At 44.8% G+C, this 25002-nt stretch overlaps 1 protein-coding gene across 4 annotated transcripts in view; it reads right to left on the bottom strand.

Annotated features, from left to right (window-relative positions):
• Window positions 1-25002, bottom strand: part of BORCS8 (BLOC-1 related complex subunit 8) — a 1082199-nt gene that overhangs the window by 194909 nt on the left and 862288 nt on the right. For all 4 annotated transcript variants that reach the window (XM_044053916.1, XM_044053917.1, XM_044053918.1 and 1 more), the window contains exon 4: window positions 851-963. In XM_044053916.1, coding sequence (XP_043909851.1) covers window positions 851-963 — 113 coding nt within the window. The remainder of the gene's footprint in view (window positions 1-850; window positions 964-25002) is intronic.

The following is a 25002-nucleotide window of genomic DNA, read 5'->3' as shown; positions in this document are numbered from 1 at the left end:
GCTACTCCTGCCACTAGGGTACTGGGCACCACATTCCTTTTACAGCAGACTTGGAAGACCATGTAAGCGTATCAAGTAACTGAAGGCCAAATGACTCTTGCTACATTAAGTAGTAGGATCATCCAGTGATTGCAAGCTTCAAACCCACCAACCAGGATGGCCATCTCACAACTCGCCAGAGCACTACAGGCCCAAGTTGTGGAGATGGAGACCAAGCAGACTAGTGTCTTAAGGCCTGTACTCATCCTGCACTTATTCTGCATATGTACTGCTATCTCCACTTCCAGAAAATGCTGCCAGCTTCCAAACTCAGAGTCGAGCCAAACTGCCTTACCTAATCCATTCATACTATGTAATAAACTATATACAACTGCAACATCTTCAACCAAAAAAGTAATAAAAGGTTGGATACCTACACCTGCTAAATGGAAGCAGTGCTACAAAGTGTTTTTCACATCAATTAAAGGCTTGCATTGACACATGGAAGGAGGAATTTTGAGAATGTGTGAATCTATTTTCTTACCTGAAACACGACTGATAGATGCTTGAAAAAAAAATGTGACACTGGCATTGACAAATATGAAACCAATAATACATTTCATCAAGAATATGTTTCATCAAAAAGACAAAGAAGGGACACTGGGCATCTCTAGAACAGTGAAGAAGGTTGAGTTTGGCTACACTCTGCAAAGGCAGCGATCACGTCAGCAGAAAATTAAATAAATCCTCTGCTATCACCAACTTGTGGATCTCATGCTTTGTGTGTAGCCAAGCTATCTCTACGCAATAAAGATTTACACCACCTGAACTTGTTAGTTTTAAAAAGGATTCAAAGGAATGCTCATCTTACCTTGTGCTGTACAAGTTCAGGCAGGGATCGTCTAACATGTTCCTGTAGTCGATACAAAGCAACAGAAGGCTCATTTGCCAGGACGTACATGCTCTCAGTAAATCTATCTGTAACTAAATTATGTAAGTAGTCAAAACGCAGTATGAGATAATAAAAAGTTGCTATAAAACACATTTGAAGCAATGAGCACTATAACGGAGTCTTCAATTTACTAACCTACTCTGCAGACAAGAAATTAACTTTTTCAAATGATGATATATTGTTGCAAAACACAATCTTGCTAGCTTTTTGTAATATAATACTGGTGTACAAGTAAAGATGTCCTCTCCTAAACCTGGTGATGCATCACTGGCTGTAATGCCATAGCAGTCTGGAGTGGAAACATCTACTTTTATTAAACAGCATATTCACTCACTTATACTATCCAATGATTCAAACACGAACTCCACAACCCTCCACACCACATATCGCACACAGTCCACACACCAGTGTCTCACAACCACAAAGGTCTAACCATAAGCCCAACATATTAGTCATAGGAGACTCCATTGAGAGAGACATATATGTGCCTCTCATCAGGTTGGATAAGGAGAAAGTCACAGTTAGTTGACTGTCAGGTGTCAGAATCCGCCATATCACACACGCACTCCAGTCTCAACAACAGGTACTGTTACAACTGTCATAGTCCATGTTGGGGTGAACGACTTGAGATGTACATCCCTGGACTATATGAAGAGAGACGTGACTGAGCTCACTGAATGGGTGTCCCAGGCAGGTATGTCCCTAGTCTTAAACAGCATTCTACCGTCGCCCAGAATGATGCCTCAATACAAACAGAAAATGATTGACTTTAGCAATTGGCTTAGTTTCTAGTGTCATTCCAGGGGGATCCAGTACCTGAAAGCCTAGGAAGATAAGATCGACATACCACGATGCTTTGCTAGAGATGGCTTGCATCCGTCTCACTTGGGCTTCAGACTTCTGACAAAGGCTCTTGCCTCCCGCATAGTGCCTTTTTTAAGAAAGTCCTGAGGTCGATAAAACCAACATAAAAATCAACAAAATGTAAATGAAAGGTCATGCTGCTAAACACTAGGAGTCTAAACATGAAACTTCACTCATTGCAAGCATTCTTAACCCTGGAAGATGCTAACATTTGTGCAGTCACAGAAACCTGGTTCAAAGCTGTGGAGAGAACCACAGCCTTACCTGGTTACTCATCCTATCATACATTCAGAACCCAAACTCTGGGCAGCAAAGCCAAAGGAGATGGAGTTTCAATATATATTAAAGACACACACACATCCAGGCTGGTCAACCAGTATGATGCACAGGAGACCCTCCAGGTGCAGTGGTGCAGTTAACCATTGACAAGACCCCAATTCAAATCATACTAGCTACACGCCCCCAAATTTAACTCAAGATACCCACTCCACCTATCTGGACCTCTTCGAATCTATCAGGATTCAACCCTTTACCTTGATCCTGGGCGACTACCTACCCAACCACAGACTGGAAAAACTACTCCTGCCAGAATGCAAATGCCCAGAGATTTCTCGATTTTATCAATGCAAATGTTTTGGAACAGCTAGTTGATACCCCCACAAGAGGTGATGATATCTTGGATTTGGTATTAACCAACATGAGTAACCACTGCAGCTCCCATACAGTATCATCCTCCCTGATAAGATCAGACCATAGAGCGGTCACTTTCGAAGTCAGCATCTCCCCTAACCCCCTCTAGCTAGGGTCAAACAAAAAACTTCTCCAAAGCGGATTACAACCTCCTGAGGGATGGTATAAACAAGCTTTACAGCCCCCTCCCCCCTCCGCTGGAACTGGCACCAATGTCCAAATCTACACCAAGTATTATACGAGCACTTATACAGATGCATGTTATCAGGAATACCTGACGGAACAAAATCATCCTCCGCAAGGAAGAGCAAGTCTGTCTGGTGGACATCTGCAATAAACAAACTATATAACAAAAGGAAAAAAATTGCTGTCCAGGACCAAGAAGGAGCAGGTGCCCAATTGGAAGCAATGTCTCCTTAGCCTGAATAAGCAAATAAGAGACTAGTGAAATCCTCTAAAGCCAACTTTGAGTCCAAATTGGCCACATCTACTAGAGACAACCATAAGACCTTCTTCGCATATGTCCACAATCTCAAAGGACGCACCCAGATCTGTTCAGAACTGGTGGTCAAGAACACCACATACACAAATGCTGTAGATATAGCCAAGCTACTGGCTGACAGATTCAGCGAAAACTTCACCCCTCTGTCTCCCCATCAATAAATCAGGACATCCCCAGTACCTGTCCCCCTCCCCTTATCTCTAGGAAAGGGATCACTGTCGTCTCAAAGGCAAAAAATACAGCCTCCATGGAGCCCGATAACATCCTAGGCCTAATCCTACATGAACCTAGGAATGAACTTGCAGCACCATTAGGCACACTATGCAACCAAAGCCTGAGTACCAGCTTTTTCCCAGCCGAGTGAAGGACAGCCACTGTCATCCCTTTACACAAAGGTGGAGCATCCACCGATCTGGGAAATTACAGATCCATCAGCCTAACTAGCCTGATCTGCAAGGCCATGAAACATCATCATGGACCTCATTAACAGGGACATTGGCAACCCTCAAACATTCGACCCCACACAGTTTGGCTTTGTCAAGCGGAGGTCATGTCTGTTAAATCTGGTTGACTTCTTTGAGACAGTCACCAAAGCCATGGACGAGGGGAAGATGGTGCACACCACCTGCCTTGACCTTGTCAAAGCCTCTGACACTGCTCCCCACTCGGGCATAATAGATAACATATGGATTGATGCCTAGTTGAGAGAGTTTATCAGATGGGTACCAAACTGGCTCACTGATAGAACCCATTTAATAAAAATAGGGGAAGCCACCTCAAGCAGTACACCCATAACGAGTGGTATACCCCAGGTATTGGTCTTGGGGCCTCTATTATTCGGGATATACTTCTCTGAGGTGCAGGCCAAAAAGTACAGTTTTGTACCTACCATAAATGTAGATGTTCGAGTGCTAATACAGCTGCAGTCATAACAGATGGGTTCTCCTGCCGTCTGGCGGGTCCTCGGTCGGCCGAATTCCAAAGTCTAGGTCCAGCGTCGGTTGTCGTCACTTCTTCCCTGACGTCAGTGCGACAGGGGTATAAAGGAACCAGCCAACGCCATTTTCTTCAGTTTTTCTTGCCCCAGAAGGAAGGCAATACATAAATTTGTGTAAACATGCAGTGCAATATAATCAAAATACAGTAGTTGCACGCAAATACATCATAAATGAATACCCCAATCAGGTTGTATGAGGATGTGTTAGCCTATAGGCCTGTCCCAAGAGGGGAAGGAGGGAGGGAAACCTGGACTGCAGCTGTATTAGCACTCGAACATCTACATTTATGGTAGGTACAAAACTGTACTATGTTCATCGTGCATACAGCTGCAGTCATAAGAGATGGGTAGAATCCCAAAGCTAAGAAAGGGGTGGTAGGCACTAGGTGGAATTAGGAGGAGCCAAAATGCCCTGCAAGACTGCAGTGGCAAAGCCTGCTCTAGATTTTGAGTATAATGGTAGGTTGTAGTGCTTGGAGAAGGTATGCACAGAAAGTACAGTTTTGTACCTAACATAAATGTAGATGTCCGAGAGATATGCAACTGCAGTCATAACATGTGGGTTGTCCTGCCTCAGGCAGCCCTCGGTCGGCCGGATTCCAAAGTCTGGGTCCGACGTCGGCTGATGTCGCATTTCTCTCCGACGTCAGAGCGGCTGGAGTATATAAGCATCAGCTCACGCCATTTTCTTAAGTGTTTCTTGCCCCAGATGCCAGGTGCCCTCCAAGGAAGGCTGTAATCAAATTGGAAGACAAAAACAGGATTCCAGACAAATATATGAGCAATAAAACAAATACACCATAACAGATATCCCCAGCTAAGAGTGAAGGGGATAGGAGTGGACCCTAAGCATAGAGGGGTATGGAGGGAGGGAAAACCCGACTGCAGTTGCATGTCTCTCGGACATCTACATTTATGGTAGGTACAAAACTGTACTATGTCCTTCAAGAATGCAACTGCAGTCATAACATGTGGGTAGAATACCAAAGCTTAGCTGGGGAGGAGGTATGCTCTAGGAAAGAGATGGTGTGGCAATCAAACCCTGCAGGACTGCCGAAGCAAAGCCTGCTCTGGATCTGGAATATAGGGGGAGATTGTAGTGTTTTGAGAATGTATGCACGGAGCTCCATGTAGCAGCTTCTAGAATGTCCTTTGTAGGCACCCCTCTTAAAAATGCTGTAGAGATGGCTGTAGCTCTGGTGGAATGTGGTCTGACATAGGCTGGAACAGTCTTTCCATGAAAGGAATAACAGAATCTGATGCAATGTCCAATCCATTTAGAAATAGTCTGTTTTGAAATTGCTTTTCCTTGGACTGCAGGGGCGTAAGCTACAAAAAGCTGTTCAGACTTCCTACTGGCCTTGGTTCTGTCCAGGTAGTATCGAAGTTGTCTATGAATGTCCAAGGTATGTAAAAGCCTTTCCCCCTTATTCTCCGGATTGGGGAAGAAGGCAGGCAGATGAATGGCTTGATTTAGAGAAACCCTAGATACCACCTTTGGCATAAAGGTAGGGTTGGTCCTTAATGAAACCCTGTCTCTGTGGAAAATAATAAAGGGTGGTATTGCCATTAGGGCCTGTAGTTCCGAAACCCTTCTTGCTGAGGTAATTGCCAACAGGAAGGCTGTTTTCCATGAGAGAAATTGCAAGTCAACTGAAGCTGCTGGCTCAAAAGGAGGTAGAGTCAGTTTTTCTAAGACAAAATTTAGGTCCCAGGCTGGCACTGGGGCCTTTCTTGGTGGCTTAATGTTCTTGATTCCCCTGAGGAATTGTCTTAGTAAGGGGTGAGAAAAAACAGGAGGATCAATGTTGTATCTAGCTGAAATAGCACATGCATGTATTTTTATTGAAGAATATGAGAGGCCACTCTGTAACATATCTGCCAAATATTCCAAGATAAGAGGGATGTTCAGTAATGATGCATCATGCCCTTTGCTGGTATTCCAATTGCTGAATCTTTTCCACTTTGCTAAATAGACCTTTCTGGTGGACGGTCTTCGAGCCTCTGTTAGTATCTGCTGAACTTCCTTGGAGAGAGGTAAGTTGAATTTATTTATGGGATCTCCCAGGCTGTTAGCTGCAGAGTCTGAAGGTTTGGATGCAGTGTTTCGAAATTGTGCTGAGTCAAAAGTAGAGGCCACTGACGGAGGGCCCACCTCCTGGTGTGACATATGCTCCGTAGTAGTGGGTACCAGTGTTGTCTTGGCCAATCCGGAGCTATTAAGATTCCCTTGGGCCTCTCTGCTTTGATCTTTAGTAATACTGAGGTCATCAGTGGCAGAGGTGGGAATGCATAGATTGCTAGGGAGTTCCAGTTGAATGAAAGAGCATCTATTTTCCAAGCCTTTGGATGGTATGTCCTTGTGCAAAATTTTGGTAGCAGATGATTGAGGTGAGAGGCAAATAGGTCCACTTCTGGCTTGCCTCATGTCGAAGTGAGTTGTCTGAAAGCCTTCGGATGCAACCTCCACTCGTGTGGATCTGTGAAATTCCTGCTTAGGCTGTCCGCCAACACATTGTCTTTTCCTGGAACAAACTGTGATTGCAACTGGATGTTTAGACTCAGTGATTTCTCCCAAAGCTGCATTGTCAGTCTGCAAAGGGGGTAAGAGTGAGTGCCCCCCTGCTTGTTTATGTACCACATCACAGTGGTGTTGTCTGTCCGTATCATTAAGTGACCTTGCTGGAGTTGGTTTTGAAAAGCCTCGATAGCATGCATTACTGCCAGCATTTCCTTTTGATTTATATGGAGATGTGTTTCCTTTGGAGACCATTGTCCTTGTATACACCTGCCTTCCATGTGCGCCCCCCATCCGAGGTCTGAGGCATCTGTAGTCATGGTCTGTGTTATCTGTGGCTTTTTGAATGACAAACCTGTGTTTTCCTGGCTCACCGAAGCCCACCATTGGAATTCCTTTTGTAAGCATGGAATGAGTGGTATGATTGTCTCCAAGTTGTTGCTGTGCTGAGACCAAACGCTTTTTAGGTACCATTGAAGCTTTCTCATGTGTAGTTTTGCTAATGGAACCAGTAGAATGCAGGATGCCATGTAACCCAGGGCCTGTAGGAATCTCCTTGCAGTCATCTGGGTGAGTTTTGCTAAACCTTTGAAGTATTGAGTTAACTTCTCTTGCTTGTCTTCTGTCAGGTAAACCATTTGAGAGGCTGTGTCTAGTTTGGCTCCTAAGAAGATTATTTGCTGGGATGGCTGCAGTCTTGACTTTTGGAAGTTGACTGTGTATCCCAGAGCTTGAAGTAATCGTATGGCATATTCCAGATTTTTTGTCAACATCAATTTGTCGTCCGCTTGAATGAGGCAGTCGTCCAGGTACGGGTAAATTTGTATACCCTGGAGCCTGCAATGAGCAATTACTGAAGCCAGGCATTTTGTAAACACTCTGGGCACAGTAGATAAGCCAAATGGCAATGCTGAGAATTGATAATGGTCTGGCCCTGCAAGAAATCTGAGGTATCTTCTGCAACTGTGTCTGATAGGGACATGCAGGTATGCCTCCTTGAGGTCCAGAGTAATCAGCCATGACTCCTTGCCCAGCATGGGAAGGAGTTGCTGTAGAGTCAGCATTTTGAACTTTGGTACTATGAGAAAGGTGTTTAATGCGGACAAGTCCAGTATTGGTCTCCATTGAGTTTCTTTTCTTGGAACAAGGAACAGTCTTGAGTAAAACCCCTGTTCTTGTTCTTGTTGTGGAACTCTTTCTATTGCTTTCATTTGAGTTAGCAGAGATTTGCTTGATAGCCTCTGCCCTTTGATGTTGTGGTAGATTTGGCATGCTTTGTTTTCTTGGTAAGGTATGGAAATGAAACCTGTACCCTCGGTCTATAATGTCCAAAATCCATTTGTCCTTTGTCAGTCTGTGCCAGTTTTCTGCAAACAGAGATAATTTTCCGCCCAAGGGATCTTCTAGTTGTTCCCTGGTAGGCGGTAGTAGAGGAAAGTCATTGAGATTGTGGTTGTTGGGCAGGAGAAACCCCTGCGTCACCTCTTTGGTTTCCTGGCTGCCATTGGCGTCTCCTGTAAGGGCCTCTGTACTGGCCTCTTCCTCGGCCACGTCTGTTCTTACCCCTTTGAAACTTTTCTGGATTAGGAAAGGACCAGTTTTTTGAAGGCCAATTCCTACTGAATCTGGGGGGTTGAACCTGGAGGAAATCCTTTACAGTTTGAACTGATTTTGCTTTTTCTTCGATGGTCTTTAGCACATCCTTAGCATTTGCACCAAAAAGCTTGTTCTTTTCCAAAGGTGCATCCAGAAGTTTTGCTTTTACATGATCTGGTAGAGGTTGATCTTTTAACCAAGCATGTCTACGCATCACTGCCCCTGTCATAGCTGCCCTACATGAAGCTTCCAGTGCATCATATCCACACTGCAGGAAGTGATTGCTTACTTGCTGAGTGTTATGTACAGCTTCCTGCAAAGTCTTCCTGTCTAAAGGATCAGGAGAAGCTAGTGTTTTTTGTAAATCTTCTAAGAGATAATCCTGATATTGGAACATATGAAAAAGGCAATTTAAAGCTCTCATAGATAAGGTAGTGGAAGTGTAAACCTTTTACCCCATCTCTCTAATGACCTTGCTTCCCTGTTGGAGGGCAAAGGATTTTTTGAGGTGGAGGCTGAAACTCCTTTAGGCCCCTGTGAAATAGTTTCCAAATCAACAGTATGGGCCCTGAATAAATGGGAATGAGTTTCTGGGACCCTGTAATACCTGTCTGGCTTGGCTGGTGCAGGAGGGAGAGTATCAGGGGTAGCACTAGAATCAGAATACAAATCATCCAGAACATCAAGTACAGGAGGAATAGCTAAGGGCCTGTGCTGAGGCTTCTTAAGGAAAGTCCTAAGGCATTTCCTGGAATCAGAATATTCCTGGCCCTGCCACTTGAAATGTTCCCTCATGGTGTGCAGAACTTCCCCAAAGGAAATATCCTCAGGAGGGGAGGCCGAAGGTATGGAATCTTCTGCATCTGAGTCCTCATAGGTCTGGAAGAGCTCTTCCTGGCTATCAGAGTGGACAGAGCCCTCAGAGTCTTCATCTGAAGGAGTAGGGTCAGAGGGTTCAACCCGGGGCCTTTTATCAGGAGGAGGCTGGGATGCTCTCTCAGGATGGGTCTGCGAACCTCTAATCATGGAAATCAAATCAGCAGCCATGGACATAATTTGTGAGGTAAGGCTCTAGGAGTAATATGCTTTGTTTTGCTGGCTGTCTTAGCCCTAGTGTAGGCCTTAATAGACATGGCCATAGGAGGCCTGGCAGCTCCACGTGCAGGAGTGACCTTGTCTACAGCAATGGTCTCGGGCATTTCCTCGGTTTCGGTATCCGGAGGAAAATCTATAACTGGCGGAGTAATGTCTGGAATCGGAGTCATCGGTAATGCGGTGTCTTCGGTTCGGAGCGGTGGAGAGACCGTCTCAGAGGGAACCGAAGCACTCGCGCTAGGTTTTGGCGTGGAGTCGGTAGTAGACGCGGGCCGAGGATGTCGGTCCCGGTCTTTTCACTTTTTGGGAGTTTGCGATGTCGGAAGATCCGACGGCATGGTATAAGCAAATTTATCACCGAAAAAGTCTTCAGTGAACTCCGCCCGGCGCCTGAGAGTGCGCTTGTTGAAACGAGCACAGGCTACACAGGCCGAGACATTGTGGTCTGGGCCCAGGCAAGGGAGGCAGTAAGAGTGGAAATCCTTATGAGGTATTTGTTTACCACAAAAAAGACAATTGTTAACTTTTTCAGTAATTTCTGACATCGGCTGAGGCAAGAAAAGGTCCCCAATGGGGTACTTAGCTTTTTTGATGACTTCGGTATCGTAGAATACAGGAGCTGACTGACCGGCACTTGCGAACTGCTTCTGCTTCGGGCACCGCGCGGCAAGAAAGACTGAAGAAAATGGCGTCGGCTGATGCTTATATACTCCAGCCACTCTGACATCGGAGAGAAATGCGACATCAGCCGACGTCGGACCCAGACTTTGGAATCCGGCCGACCGTGGGCTGCCTGAGGCAGGACAACCCACATGTTATGACTGCAGTTGCATTCTTGAAGGACATCTCCAAGTGGCTGCTTCCAAAATATCCTTGGTAGGAACTCCTCTGAGGAATGCTACAGAGGTGGCTGTGGCCCTGGTGGAATGAGTCCTAATGCCTGTAGGAACAGTTTTGCCATGAAAGGAATAGCAAAAGCGTATGCAGTGGGCTATCCATTTTGAGATTGTCTGTTTGGAAATTGGCTTCCCTTGAGCTCCTACCGCATAGGCCACAAAGAGATGTTCTGATTTTCTGAAAGGCTTTGTTCTGTCCAAATAATAACGCAGTTGCCTGTGGATGTCCAAGGAATGTAGTAATCTCTCCCCTTTGTTTTGAGGATTAGGATAAAAAGTAGGTAAATGTGTGGCCTGATTTAAAGCTACCCTGGATGCCACTTTAGGCATAAAGGACGGGTTGGTTCATAAGGAAACTCTGTCCTCATGGAAGATGATAAAAGGTTGGGCGGCCATGAGAGCCTATAGTTCTGAAACTCTACGAGCTGAGGTGACAGCCAGAAGGAAAGCTGTTTTCCAGGACAAATATTGCAAATCTGATGAGGCAGCTGGCTCAAAGGGAGGCAAGGTCAGTTTTTCCAGCATGAAATTAAGATCCCAAGCAGGTATTGGTTGTTTTCTTGGAGGCCTTAAATTCTTAGCCCCTCTGAGGAACTGCCTTAGGAGAGGGTGAGAGAATAAAGGTAGATCAGTGTTGTATTCTGCAGAAATGGCTGATGCATGGATTTTGATGGAGGAGAAAGAAAGTCCACTGCTTAGCAGTTCAGCCAAATATTGTAGTATTTGAGGTAAATTCATTTTTCCAGGATCCTGGTCCTTTTTCTCATTCCAGACACAAAAACGTTTCCATTTTGCGGAGTAAGCTTTTCTAGTTGATGACCTTCTGGCCTCCAAAATGACATCCTGCACCTCCTTGGAGAGTAGGGTCTGTTGTGATGCTAAGGAATCTTCCATGCGGCTAGATTGAGTGTTTTTAGCTGGCTGTGAAGAGTCTTGAAACTGTGCCGAGTCAGAAGAAGAGGCATTAGAGGCAAGGTCCATGGTGGGGAATGCGTCAGGCTCCTCAGGAGTGGGTACCAGTGTTGCCTTGGCCAGTCCGGAGCAATGAGGATCATCTGTGGTCTGTCTGCTTTGGTCTTTAATAGAACTTTGGGCAGCAGAGGAAGAGGAGGGAAGGCATAAACTGTCATTGATGTCCAACTGAAGGAAAGAGCGTCCACTCTCCAGGACTTTGGATGGAAGATCCTTGAGCAGAATTTTGACAATTGATGATTCTTGTGGGAGGCAAAGAGATCTATGTCTGGCCTTCCCCATTCTTGTATTATTTCTGTAAAAACTTTTGGATGCAATTTCCATTCGTGTGGATCTGTCATATTCCTGCTTATGTTGTCTGCCAGCGTGTTTTCCTTGCCTGGCAAGTACTGTGCTTGTAGTTCCATTTGTAAGTCCATGGCCATGTTCCAAAGTGACATGGCCAGTCCGCATAGGGGGTAGGAATGTGTTCCTCCCTGTTTGTTTATGTACCACATAACTGTGGTGTTGTCCATTCTTATCAATAGTTGACCTGGTTGTAGAAGGTCCTTGAAAGCTATAATAGCATTTATTACTGCTAGCATTTCTTTTTGATTGATGTGAAGGTGCTTTTCTTTTTGGGACCATTTGCCCTGAATGCACCGGTCTGTCATGTGCACCCCCCCAGGCGTAGTCCGAGGCGTCTGTTGTGATGATTTGATTTGCTTGAGGCTTGCTGAATGGAAGACCTGTGTTTGTTTGACATGCTTGAGCCCACCACAGAAATTCCTTTTGCAGACATGGAATTAGTGGTATTAATGTTTCCAAACTGTGGCTGTGTTGAGACCATATGTTTTTTCAGGTACCACTGTAGTTCTCATATGCAGCTTTGCACATGGGATTAGTAATATGCAAGATGCCATGAATCCCAGAGCCTGCAGGATTTTCCTTGCAGTCAGCCTGGTGCAATTTGCTAGTGTTCTGAAGTATTGAATTAGTTGCCCCTGCTTCTCTGGCATGAGGTAGGCCATCTGGGTGTTTGTGTCCAAATTGGCACCCAGGAAAATTATTTTCCGAGATGGTATTAGCCTTGATTTCTCTTTGATGACTGTGTATCCCAGTGAGTTTAATAACATTATTACATAAGCCAGATGTTTCAGAAGAATGTGCTTGCTGTCCGCTTGGATCAGGCAGTCGTCCAAATAAGGGTATATTTGTATCCCTTGAAGTCTGCAGTAGGCAATTACTGATGCCAGGCATTTCGTGAATACTCTGGGCGCAGTAGATAAGCCAAAGGGCAATGCAGAGAACTGATAATGGGTTGAACCTGCAAGAAATCTGAGGTACCTTCTGCAATTTTGTCTGATTGGGACATGCAGGTATGCCTCCTTGAGGTCCAATGTTACCAGCCAAGACTCCTTGCCCAGCATGGGAAGAACTTGCTGTAGAGTGAGCATCTTGAATTTTGATGCAGTAGAAATGTGTTTAGGATGGATAGATCCAAAATAGGTCTCCAATCTTTTCCCTTCCTTGGCACCAGAAATAGCCTGGAATAAAACCTTGACCTTGTTAGGTGTGTAGGTACCTCTTGAATAGCTTTCATGTTTATGAGATCTGAAATTTGCCTTTGTGCCTCTGCCCTTTGATTGTGTGGCAGGTTTGGCATGCCTCTCATTTTTGGAAGGGTATGAAAATGGAATTTGTAGCCTCTGTTTATAATGTCCAGGATCCATTTGTCCTTTGTGACAACATGCCAATTTTTTGAGAATAATGCCAGCTTTCCTCCTAAGGGGGCTGCCATTTGAGACCTGGTTGGCATGCAAAGGGGAAAGTCATTGGGTTTGCTTTCTGAAAGATTGCGAGTTGTCTTCACCACCTCTTTGTGTAGGAGCTTGCCATTGTCTGCCTCTAAACGATCCTTGGGATTGTCCTCTGCCCCTCAGGTGCCTGTATCTGCCTCTTTGGGGTCTGTCTGTGGCAGGAAAGGACCAGTTTTTGGAAGGCCAATTTCTACTGAAACGTGGGGGTTGAACCTGCAGAAATTCTTTCACAGTTTGCATTAATTTAGCCTTTTCCTCCATTTTCCGTAATACTTCCTCAGCATTAGCACCGAATAGTACATCCTTCTGAAGAGGAGCGTCTAGTAATTTAGCTTTGACATGATCAGGAAAGGCTTGTTCCTTGAGCCAGGCATGCCTACGTATGACTGAGCCTGTAACAGCAGCTCTACATGAGGCCTCTAGAGCATCGAAACCACATTGTAAGGTATGCTTACCCACTTGTTCTGCACTATGCATCAAGTCCTGCAACTCCTTCAAGTCTGGTTGTTCAGGTTGTGACATTTTACTTTTCAATTGTGATAACAAAAACTGTTGGTATTTTAGCATATGAAACTGACAGTTTAAGGCCCTCATGGATAAGGTAGCAGAGGTATATACCTTTTTTCCCCACCTTTCTAAGGATTTGGAATCTCTCTCTTGGAAAGCAATGGATTTTTGGCAATGGAGGCCTTAACTTCCTTGGGGCCCTGTGAGATGGTTTCTAGGTCAGCAGCATGGCTTTTGTATAGAAATTGGTGCGAGTCAGGAACCCTGTAGTACCTGTCAGGCTTAACTGGAGCTGGAGGTAGAGAGTCTGGGTTAAGGCAGGCCTCCGAGTAAACATCATCTAGGATGTCCAAGACAGGAGGTATAGCCAGAGGCCTGTGCTGGGGTAACAAAAGAAATTCCCTGAGCCTTTTCTTGGAATCTGAATAATCCTGGCCTTCCCAGTGGAAGTGTTCCCTTAAGGTATGCAAAGTTTCCCCAAATGAGTAATCCTCAGGGGGGGATACAGAAGGAATAGACTCCTCCGTATCAGAGTCTTCAAAAGGGGAGTAAGACTGTTCCTGATCATCAGAGTGTTCTGAAATAATGGAGCCCTGATCAGAGGAGGGGGAATCTTCCTCCACTCTGGGCCTTTTGTCCGGAGGGGGCTGAGAACCTCTGATTAGAGTAATTAAATCCTCAGCCATTTTAAGCATCTGTTTTTTAGGCATGGGGCCTGGAGATGGGCCCTGTGTAGCTGGTCTCTTAGAGTGCATGGTTGCTTTAGACTTGGTGAAAGCCTTGATGGAGAAAGAAAAGGAAGGTCTGAAGACACCTTGAGTGGAGGTGGACCTGTCCACATTCTGTGTTTCAACGCCAAGAATGGCTTCAGTATCTGTAGTCGGGATGTGGGCCGAGCAGCCTGCGACCTCGGGCACAGGAGACACCACCAAAGATGTGTCGTCGGTAATCAGGGGCTGCGTAGGCACCTCGCTGAGCACCGGACAACGTGTAGTAGGCTTTGGCGTGGTGTCGGTAGAGGTTCCGGACCTCGAGAGTCGGTCCTTGTCTTAGTGTTTTTTTGACAAAACCGGAGTCGGAGTATCCGATGACATAGTATAGTTAAATGCTTTCCTAAAATAATGCTGGGCGAACTCCGCCCGACGCTTAATAGTGCGTTTGTTGAATGTAGCACAAAAGCGACAGACCGAGACGTCGTGGTCTGGGCCTAAACAAGGAATACAGAGGGAATGGAAATCCTTATGCGGTATTTGCTTCCCACAAGAAATACAATTATTAACTTTGTCTGATATCGGTCTGAGGCAAGAAAAGTTTCCCCAACGGGGTACTTAGCTTTTAAGAAGACTTCGGTTTCCAAATTTTCGTAATCTCAGAAGCTGGCTGACCGGCACTTGCAAACTGCTTCTGCTTCGGCACCGCGCGGCAAGAAAGACTGAAGAAAATGGTGTCGGCTGGTTCCTTTATACCCCTGTCGCACTGACGTCAGGGAAGAAGCGACGACAACCGACACCGGACCTTGACTTTGGAATTCGGCCGACCGAGGACCCGCCTGATGGCAGGAGAACCCATCTGTTATGACTGCAGCTGTATGCACGATGGACATCTAGTGGGTTATGGCTGACCAAGTTTGCAGATGAATGCAAGCTGGGAGCGGTCATCAATTCCCCAAGTGATGTGGACGTCCTCCAAAAGGGTCTCACCCAAACAAATAACTGGTGCCAGAAACAAGGCCTCAAGCTGAATGTCAAAAAATGCATCATCCCCTTTGGGGAGAGTGATGTCCCCATATTATTATCATATTAACAACAACATCCTAAGCATGCAATCAGTCGTGAGGGATTTGGGCACCCAGGTTGATAGCAACCTGACTTTTTACCACCATTTTGCTTCCATTGTAAGAAAAGCTTTCGACATGGCCCACCTCATAAGTAAGGGCATCTCATCCAGGGACAAGGAGGTCATAACATCCCTGCATTCTTCCCTTACAAGGCCAATTATTGAATACAACTCCCCCTTCAGCATGTACCTCGCAAAGCACATGCAGCAGCTGGAGAGACCCCAGAGGTTCCTCACCAGAAGAATCCAGGGCCTCAAACCTCTACCCTACACAGATCCCTGTCCCTCTACTCAGTTTCGTACAGACTCCTCAGAGGTGACCTCTGTCTGGCATACAAAGCAATCTCAGACCCCGCTTTGATGGGACTCCTCAGAGGTGACCTCTGTCTGGCATACAAAGCAATCTCAGACCCCGCTTTGATGGGACTGCTACATATCCACAAGTCAAGCTCCACTCAAATAACCTGCACATGCGACCTCAACCTGGACTGCGACATCAATAGGACATGCTGGCAGGACAGATTTGTGTCCCAGAGACTCCCTCATCTTTGCAATACACTCCCTCTCCACGTCAAGCAGATTACCCCATTAACCCTTTTCAAGTGTAACCTGGATAACTGGATGGGAAAAAGAAAATACACCCCTGGGATTACCCTGTGTCTCTGCTGGACAGGGGCTTTGAGAGCTGACTTGTTTAAACATAGGCTAAACTCTTGGCTGGGCTTATAAGGGCCTCATGGCCATTAGCCTAGTAACTTCCTATGATCCCATGATCCACTGGCCAAGGGCCCTTTTACAAGGGAATCTATATACAAAATCTGCACAAGATGTTCTACTTTGTGACTTTGTGAAGATCATAAACAAAATCAAAAGTAAGACATTTGATTTGTTTTAAAGATAAAGGCATTTCATAAATAAAGACATTCATCAAGGCATGCAATATAAAGTGCGAAAGTGGAACCAAAGAGGACAGCAAGTATAAGAGGGAGGAAAGGGTGAGGCTTTTATAGGAACAAAAAAAAAAAAAAAAAAGAGGATGGTGTGTTACTAGCTAATAAAGCCAAAAAATAAGGCTGACAGGGAGATGCAAATGTTCATCAGGCTATACCAGAGAAAGGGAAGAGTCTATATAAATAATGTGGGGTTATGTCAGTATCAAATGCGTACAGACATAAAGAGGGTACGCTTTCAGCAAATGGGCTTCAAAATCACGAATGAGAAGCCATACCTCCAATTTCCAAGAGGAGGTGGTTCCAGAATCTCTGGACAGAAAAAATGCAGAAAGCTGTGCCACCTGAGACAGTATGTGTGCAGGTATGCAAACCAAGTTGGTATCGAGGACTGCCAGGATATTAAGTTTGAGGAATGCAAACTATTACGGTTTAATAACTGAAACACAGTGGTAACCTGAGAGTTTTCAAATTGTTGCCTGAAAAGTCAGAAATGCTGCAAGGTCAGTGTAATGCAGAGATACCCTTCAGTGTATCTACTGGTCAGAAGATGAGCTATACGAGGCCAGACTGCTTAAGGCATAAATGTTAATGACAAACACTTTGGGGCAATCCATGAACAGGATCAGGGGCAAGGTGGGGTAGATACTAATAGTTACAGGAAGTCAAAGGTAAATCAGTACATAACTCAGTATACAGCACTGGCATTTTGTTTTGTTTATTTGCCAAGTAACATGGCCTAAGTCTGAAACAGTAAAACAATACACTGAACAGTTCACTGCAACCCTAGTGCAATTTTAATTCTTAACACACAAACATTTTAACAAGCATTCATACACAACATACTTCACACAGAAAGAAATTTAATCTAAAATGAGGAATCAAAGACACACTCAAATTAAATGAAAGACAAAAGCCATGGTACGTCTGCATTAAATTATGTTAAAAAATAAAGTTACAGGACTACAGCAGAGTCCAATCATTTGGCTTGTTTTAACTACAGAATTAACTGCCAGTTACTGAAAAAGCCAAGTATATTTTGCTTATCCTTTTGAAAAAGCATATGCTACTAACTAAAAGAGCATTCAATACCCATAAAGATAACCAGTTTGATACATTTCTAGGACGGGACAAAATCTGGTATAAGACTGCAGATTCTGGTATGAACTTGTTCTGTTCTTTCACAAGCCCACAGTTAATACTCTTCATAAAAAAATACATGAGAAAAAAAAACATTCATACAAAGAGGTCAAGACAGTCAGAGAAGGTTCCTAAAACAATTAGCCAGATGTCTTGCTATTTCCCAACTTTTCTTACATTTGACATTCAGTTTCAAAAGATAAACATCACTTGTCACTACCTGAAAATCTTTCCAAACAGATATGTACAATTGAAGTACAAGAAAGTGTTTTAAACATTACCAATATAGATTTATAGGAAAACTGCTTGATACCAATTTAAATAAACCCAGATCATTCTGATTTTTTCATTTTCTCATGTATGCAAAATTCCAGACATAATTACAACTGTAGCAAAATCATAAATGGCTTTAAAAAAGGAAAGGCTAATGTCCTAATTAGGCTTAGTTATTACAACTATAATGCACATTACAATGCCTGCCCCAATTAGAAGAGTAAGAACACTTTTCAATACATTTTACAAAAAAATATTCTAGAATACTTAGACACTGTTAATAAACTTTAATTGGCATTACAGTGTAAAAAAAAAACATTCATGATTTTCTGTTTAGTTTTCTGATAAACCTGAACTCAAAGTTGTACTTATAGGGACATATAACTTAAAGCAAGTTACATGCAAGGCAAATCTGATCAGGCACAAATGCAGGACTCATCCATAGAGTTTCTTACTCTCAAGTTGACTTAGATAAGCAAACCTATGGCATTAACAGCCACAATTCAGTATGAAATTTGATTAGCAAAACAAGTTATTAAACAGTCAAAATTCTTGAAAATTCCAAATTTCATGAGCCAATTTTTTGAGTTGTTGTTGTCTTTCGGCTTTTCCCGGTTAGGGGTCGCCACAGCGGAACCATTGATTGGCAGTAGATTTTCACGAACGCCGAGGTGCCAACTTGACATTCAACCTTCAACGAAGGCACGCCCATTTACACATGTCTTTCAAACGCCCACCCAACTACGGGGAGGACATGCAGACTCCACACAGAAGGCACTCCCCGCACTCCAGTCGAGAATTGAACGGGAGAACCTCTTGCTGTGAGGCAACAACGCTACCGCTGCACCACAGCGGAAGTAAATGTTAATATTCTTCTTTCAACAAAGAAGCTCAAATTTTGACTGAAAAAGGAGACCATAATTTAGTTTTTGAACAAAACAAGTAAGTAGTTGTAGACTTCCGTAACTAAAAACAAATATATGGAATTTTTTACCTCACCCATACTGGTTTTAAATGACGTTTAGTTGCAATTGTTGGTGATTTAGGCACCAAAAATTTAAATAATTCATCCTGAATTGCCAGAAAGAGATTTTTAGGCAAGGTTTGAATCCATCTGTTAAAAACTTTAGGTAAAATGCACATCCTGAGAACAGAAACCATGAAAAAAATGGAAATGACTGGGAAAAACATTTTTTAGGTTCATAAATTAGTACTAGGCTAACTTTGTGGGCCATTTTAAGCATAAACAATTACCCCATGTGAGAATCAAACCTTGTACGTTGTGCCTGCAAGGTAAACACTTTACCCATTATGCCAATCTCCCACCTTAGTGAGAATCAAACTCTGCACGTTGCATCAATCTTCACCCTAATAAGGTCTTCTAAAATAATATTCCATAGTAAATATTAGCATGAAATACATGTAACTATTTTAGAATAAGTTAATGCCAGATATTTAAAATTGTTTATAATCCTGACTGTATGAAATTCAGCAGAGTCTAAAACTATCCAAATTTCACTTAACTGATAACAGATCTATCCTGTAATGTGAAACTAAGGACAATGTGTTAAATTCAGACTAAACAGATCTTCATAAGATGGGCAATGGACAACCGATATCATCTTCAAATGTTGTGATTTTTAACTGAAAGAGTTTGGGCCGGATTCACGATGGACTCCATGCAGCCATCATGTCCGACGAGCGATCCAGGAACAACCTGTAGGGGCATGTAAGAGAGCTTCTAAAACGTCTCTTACACGGACAGGGCTGGGATATGCAAATTACCTCACTTGCAGCCGAAAGGCATGCAAATGAGGTAAATTTGTGATCCAGGAAGCACAAACCTGTCCGAGTAGGAGCTGTGTTAGTTGCAGAAATGTACTCAGTTGACAACTGAGTACCGTTCTGCAAATAGCACAATGGAGCCTTGTCAGCTCCAAATAAAGGTTGCATATGGTTGAGGAAGCATGCCAATGGCCAAATATACGGCCATTGGAAATGTTCCCAGATGCAAAATTAAAATAAAAATACTTTTTTTTTTCCGGCGATTTCCGATGTTTAAGCGTAGCGCAGCGCCGCGCAAACGGGCTGCGCCACAAAAACCGGAAAAATAAAAATTAACACCCACAAACGTTGAATTTATGAAAATTGTTAAATTACAATGTAAGCGAATAGCAGGCTGAAGACAACATGGCCACCGAGTAGGGGTTGCTAAGGGGAGAAGCCCAGTCTAAGACATGTAACCAAGCATTAGTAGGCAATCCTATGTAAATGAGTGTTAGGATAGTGAATAGCACCTTTACATAGCAAATGAGCACAGTCAGTGGAGTGTAGGAGTAGGATATGGGGAGTAACAGAGTAGGAGATAGGTGACATCACAAGGGGGGTATGTATGAAAGTAATGAAGCTCATTGGAGCAGAGTGTCATGTGCTAGTTGTCAGTTAGACATCATGGAAAGAGGTGTGTCAATAGGTAGGCCAGGGAAAGCCAAGAAATGGAAGGTGTATACTGTGGATAACACCAAAGTTTCTTGCTGAGCGGGTATGCACGCGTGTGCCTGCCCGTAAACCCGAGTAAGACAGAGTGCGCGCGTGGAAGCGTGAGTGCACACGTTTAACCCGGAGTAAGCATGTATAGGGCTGTTTAAAGACCTGTAAGCGCTGGTGTGCACGTGTTGTCACCCGAATAAGCAAGTTTTATTCCATCTAAGCATGTGTGCGTTTGAGCTGGTGTGTGCGTGCTTGCGCTTGTGTACGCAGTGCTGCCCCCGAGGAAACAAAGGAAAAAGGAAGCTACCAGGGAGTACTAGCAGAGCTAGCAGGTGAAAACAATCAAAATCAGACAATTACACAGGCAGAATACTAGCCCAGCCCAGCACTTAAAACTCTGCAAACAATAGTGCAGTGTGTTTCTCTCAAGAGGCACTGCAACACTGGAGTAAGCTACTAGAAGTGAAAACTGAAAAAGCTTCACTCAGACAAAAAATGCTAGGGCTGCCATTGCTGTTATAAGACGACATATGCAACATGCTGAGGGTGGTGACAATGCAAATGCTCCCGAACAACCCTCAGTGAGGAGACGGAGAAGAGTGTACAGGCCCAGGGTCACCTACCAGGGGTTACATGAGCTGGAGAGAGAGTGGAGCGCTATAGAGTGGACAGAGACCTCCTGCAGCAAACTGTTGAGCTGTGCAGGCCACACCTCACACACAGAACCAACAGAGGGAAACCCATCCCAGTGGAAACCAAGGTATGTGTTGGCCTAAGAATACTAGCAACAGGTACCTTCCAGAGACCAACTGGTGATAGGATGGGGATATCACAGGCATCAGCATCCAGGGTACTGCACCAGTTCCTGGACGCCATGTCAGCACATGTCAGTGATCATGTATATTTCCCCAATTCCCATGAGGTATTGGCCAGCAATATGAGTCTCTTCCAGCAAATAGCAGAATACCCTGAGGTAGTGGGTGCAATAGACTGCACGCATATACGCATCAAAGCACCAGCCGGTGAGCGGGGTAGGGCCTACATTAACCGCGAGGGCTTCCCCTCCATCAACTGCCAGGTTGTGTGTGATGCCCAGGGCATAATAATGAATGTGTGTGCTGGCTGCACTGGAAGCTACCATGATTCCCATATCTGGCATCTGATGCAGCTGTACCAGACATTTGCCAATGAGGGACACCCCACATGGTCACCTAGTGGGGGATGCTGGCTATACACTGGAGCCGTGGCTGATGACACCCATCAGAAACGCACACACACCTGAACAGGAACGCTATAATGAGGCACACGCACAAACACGAAATGTAATCGAGCGTGTGTTTGGGCTGCTCAAGTCACGGTTCCGGTGCCTGGACACATCTGGTGGAGCCTTGCAATACTCGCCAACTACATGTACCCAAATTGTCATGGTATGTGCTATGCTACATAATATGATTCTGCGAAAACAGCTGCAGCAGGACCAGCATAGGCCTGGGCCAAACAGCCCCCCACCATTGCCAAGGCCATCACAGGCAGAGCGTGACTCGGAGGAGGAAAAACCTGAGCCTGCCCCAATAGGCAGAAGGAGGCGTGCCCAGTATGCCTTGGCAAAGAGGCAACGCATAGCACATACACTGGCTCAGTAGGAACCCTGGAAATGATACCTCTCTCTGACTCCCACATATAGTGAAAGGGATGCCTAAGTTGACACAACCTGCTTTCAAACATGTACAGGGAGTGTAGTATATGCATCCGACATAGGCAGCCCTGCAGCACCACCTGAGGCATGATTGCCATGTGTTAAGCAATGTAAGGTAGTGCTAAACAGCATTTACCACCATGTAGTATATGCAAACTTGATGACCTTGAGTATCATCCTACCCTCACCAAGCATGATGCCACAATATGAAGACAAGATGATCAATTACAATAACTGGCTTAAGTATTGGTGTCAGTCAAAGGGGATCCAATGCCCGTCAGCCTGGGATGACATGCTCGACAACACATGATGCTTCGCTAGGGACGGCTTTCACCTGTCACCCCTGGCCTGTCCTCCATAGGTATCACAAGGGATATGAAACTAGAAGTAATGCTACTCAATGCCAGAAGTCTAAACCACAAGATGCACGCACTCCAAACTCTCCTCAGCATGGAGAATGTTGATATCTGTGCAGTAAAAGAAACCTGGTTCAAGGCTCCCAAGAGCACCCTAGCACTAACAGGTTACACCTCATACCATGCTTTACAGCCCCAAAACATGGAACAAACTACAAAAGGAGGGTGAGTATCAATATTTGTCAAAGATACCCACACCTCCAGGTTGGTGGCACAGCATGAAGCATCAGAGACTATCCATGTGCAACTAACAGTGGGTAAAACCGCCTTCCAGTTCATAGCCTGCTACAGACCACCCTCCTAAACCCAGGAACCACACTTGGCCGACTGGAGAACACATGAAAATATGAAGGTCTCTCCAAACACCATTATATTGGGCAACTTCAACTATGCCCAAGACCAGAAGTGTATCCCCCACTGGTAAGATAATACCATAGAGTAATCTCACTGGATATTCACATCCCGACCCCAGTCCATGCCCAGAAAACCACAGTGAAAAGCTTTTCTCTAAAGCAAATTTCACACTCCTCAAAACTGAGGTGGAATCCTTCACAGCCCCTGTGCCTGTGGAAAATACGGCCCAGACCTCAGAACCCTTTATAAACGCATTCTATGAACACCTTCAAGAATGCATGGATCATGCAATCCCAAATAAAACCAAGACCCGATCCTCCAAAGGCAGGCATCCTGTCTGGTGGACCCCAGCCATAAACAAACCATACAATACAAGGAGGAAGCTACTATATGACAGAGCAAAATCCCAAAAAGGGAAGGCATCTCCGATCAGTATTATTAAAAAACTATGGCCACACATAAAGTCGTCTAAGGCCAGCTTTGAGATAAAAATTGTACAGGACACCAAGGATAATCACAAGGCTTTCTTTAGTTATGGTAGGAAACTGGGTGGGAATTCCCAGAAACTCACAGACATTGCCAACATCCCTCCCCACCAAAAGGGCAAATATCTATCCCAGCAGAATGCTGGCCCCCTGACATCTCAGATGCTCAGGTAACAGCCAGCCTCTCCAAAGCAAAACACACAGCATCAATGGGACCAGACGGTGTCCTGGGCTGTGTCCAACATGAACCCCAAGAAGAACTGAACAGAAACATAAAACCACTGTTCAGTCTCAGCCTTACCACAGGATATGTACCCAAAGAGCAGTGTACAGCAACAGTGGTCCCTCTCCACAAAGGTGGTGCCTCAATGGATACTGCAAACTATCGCCCCAGAAGCCTGACTAGCTTGGTCTGCAAAGCTATGGAAAGGATCATCATGGACCTCAGAAATAAAGATATTGGGGACCTACAGACACTGGATCCTACCCAGTTTGGCTTTGTTAAGGGTAGATCCTGCCTCTTAAACCTGGTTGAGTCATTTGAAACAGTCACCAAGGCCATTGACGAGGGGAAGGTGGTCCACACAGCCTACCTGGACCTCGCAAAAGCCTTCCATACAATACCCCACTTGGTCATTATACATAAGCTCACCAGCTTCAATATAAACCCCTATGTCACTAGATGGGTTGCAAACTGGCTCAAGGACAGAACCCATATGGTCACAAATGCTGGAGCCATGTCAGACTCCAAACCAGCTACAAGTGGCATCCCACAAGGCTCAGTCCTGGGACCTCCCTTGTTTGGTATATATTTCTCGGAGGTACAGGCCAACACAGAAGGACTGTGGCTGAACAAGTTTGCAGATGACTGCAAACTGGGTGCCATAATCAACCCTCCAGATGACACAAGCATCCTACAAAAGGGCCTCATAGAAACAGACAACTGGTGCCAGAGCCATGTCCTCAAGCTAAACGCAAAAAAGTGTATAGTCATCCCCTTTGGCAAAAACTAAGTGCCCATAAATTACCACATAGGTGGTAACCCATTAAGTACTTTAGAAGTGATAAGGGACCTGGGGACCTAAGTTGATAGCAATCTCTCATTCGAAAACCACGTGGCCAAAGTGGTTAGAAAAACATTTCATATAGCCCACCTAATCATGAAGTATTCACATCTAGATCAGGGGAGGTCATCGTGCCTCTTGACTCATCCCTCACCAGGCCCATAATTGAGTGCAATGCCCCTTGTGGGATGTACCTTATCAGACACCTGCAGCAACTGGAAAGACCCCAAAAGTACCTCACCAGGAGGATCAAAGGGGTCAAACAGATGCCATTTGCTGCCCAGTTAAAGAAACTGTAGCTCCACTCAGTGGCATACCGCCTGCCCAGAGGTGATCTGTGCCTGATGTATAAAGCCATGTCCAACCTGGAATCAATGGACATGCTGCACCTCGGTAAATCCGAATCTCATCAAGCTACCCGCTCAACAGACCTGAACCTCAGGACTGAAATAAATAGGACATGCTGGAGTGACAGATTCATAACCCAGAGGCTCCCTCCACTCTTGAGTAAACTCCCACTCCAGGTTAGCCAGAGTCCCTCGTTGACTCACTTCAAGAGGAATCTTGATGAGTGGATGGGAGATTGTAGGTTTATCCTGGGTATCACTTCTATGTCACTGTTAGACAGAGGCACAGTATACTAACCTTGAAAAATGTCATGGCAAAATCCAGGTAAAATGTGTGTTGAAAGCCAAACACACTCTGGCTAGGATTATAAATGCCCTAGGGCAGACAGCCTAGTTATGAACCTATGAACAGAATCACACACACCAACTAGTAGAACTGTGGTCAATGTGGAGTAATGTTTGGCAATGTCCACCCAAGTTGGTGAATACACAGCAATGTTGGACAAGCCTGGTTTAAGTAGGCCATAGCTGAACAAAATGCAACATGCTCATATTTGCCCAACTGGCCCTTAACCAGTCTGGTC

This window comes from Protopterus annectens, chromosome 13.part0, assembly GCF_019279795.1.
Source record: "Protopterus annectens isolate FY-2018-M chromosome 13.part0, PAN1.0, whole genome shotgun sequence".
NCBI lineage: Eukaryota > Metazoa > Chordata > Ceratodontiformes > Protopteridae > Protopterus > Protopterus annectens.
Note: the sequence above shows the minus strand (reverse complement) of the source record. Positions and strands in the feature narration are given on the sequence as shown.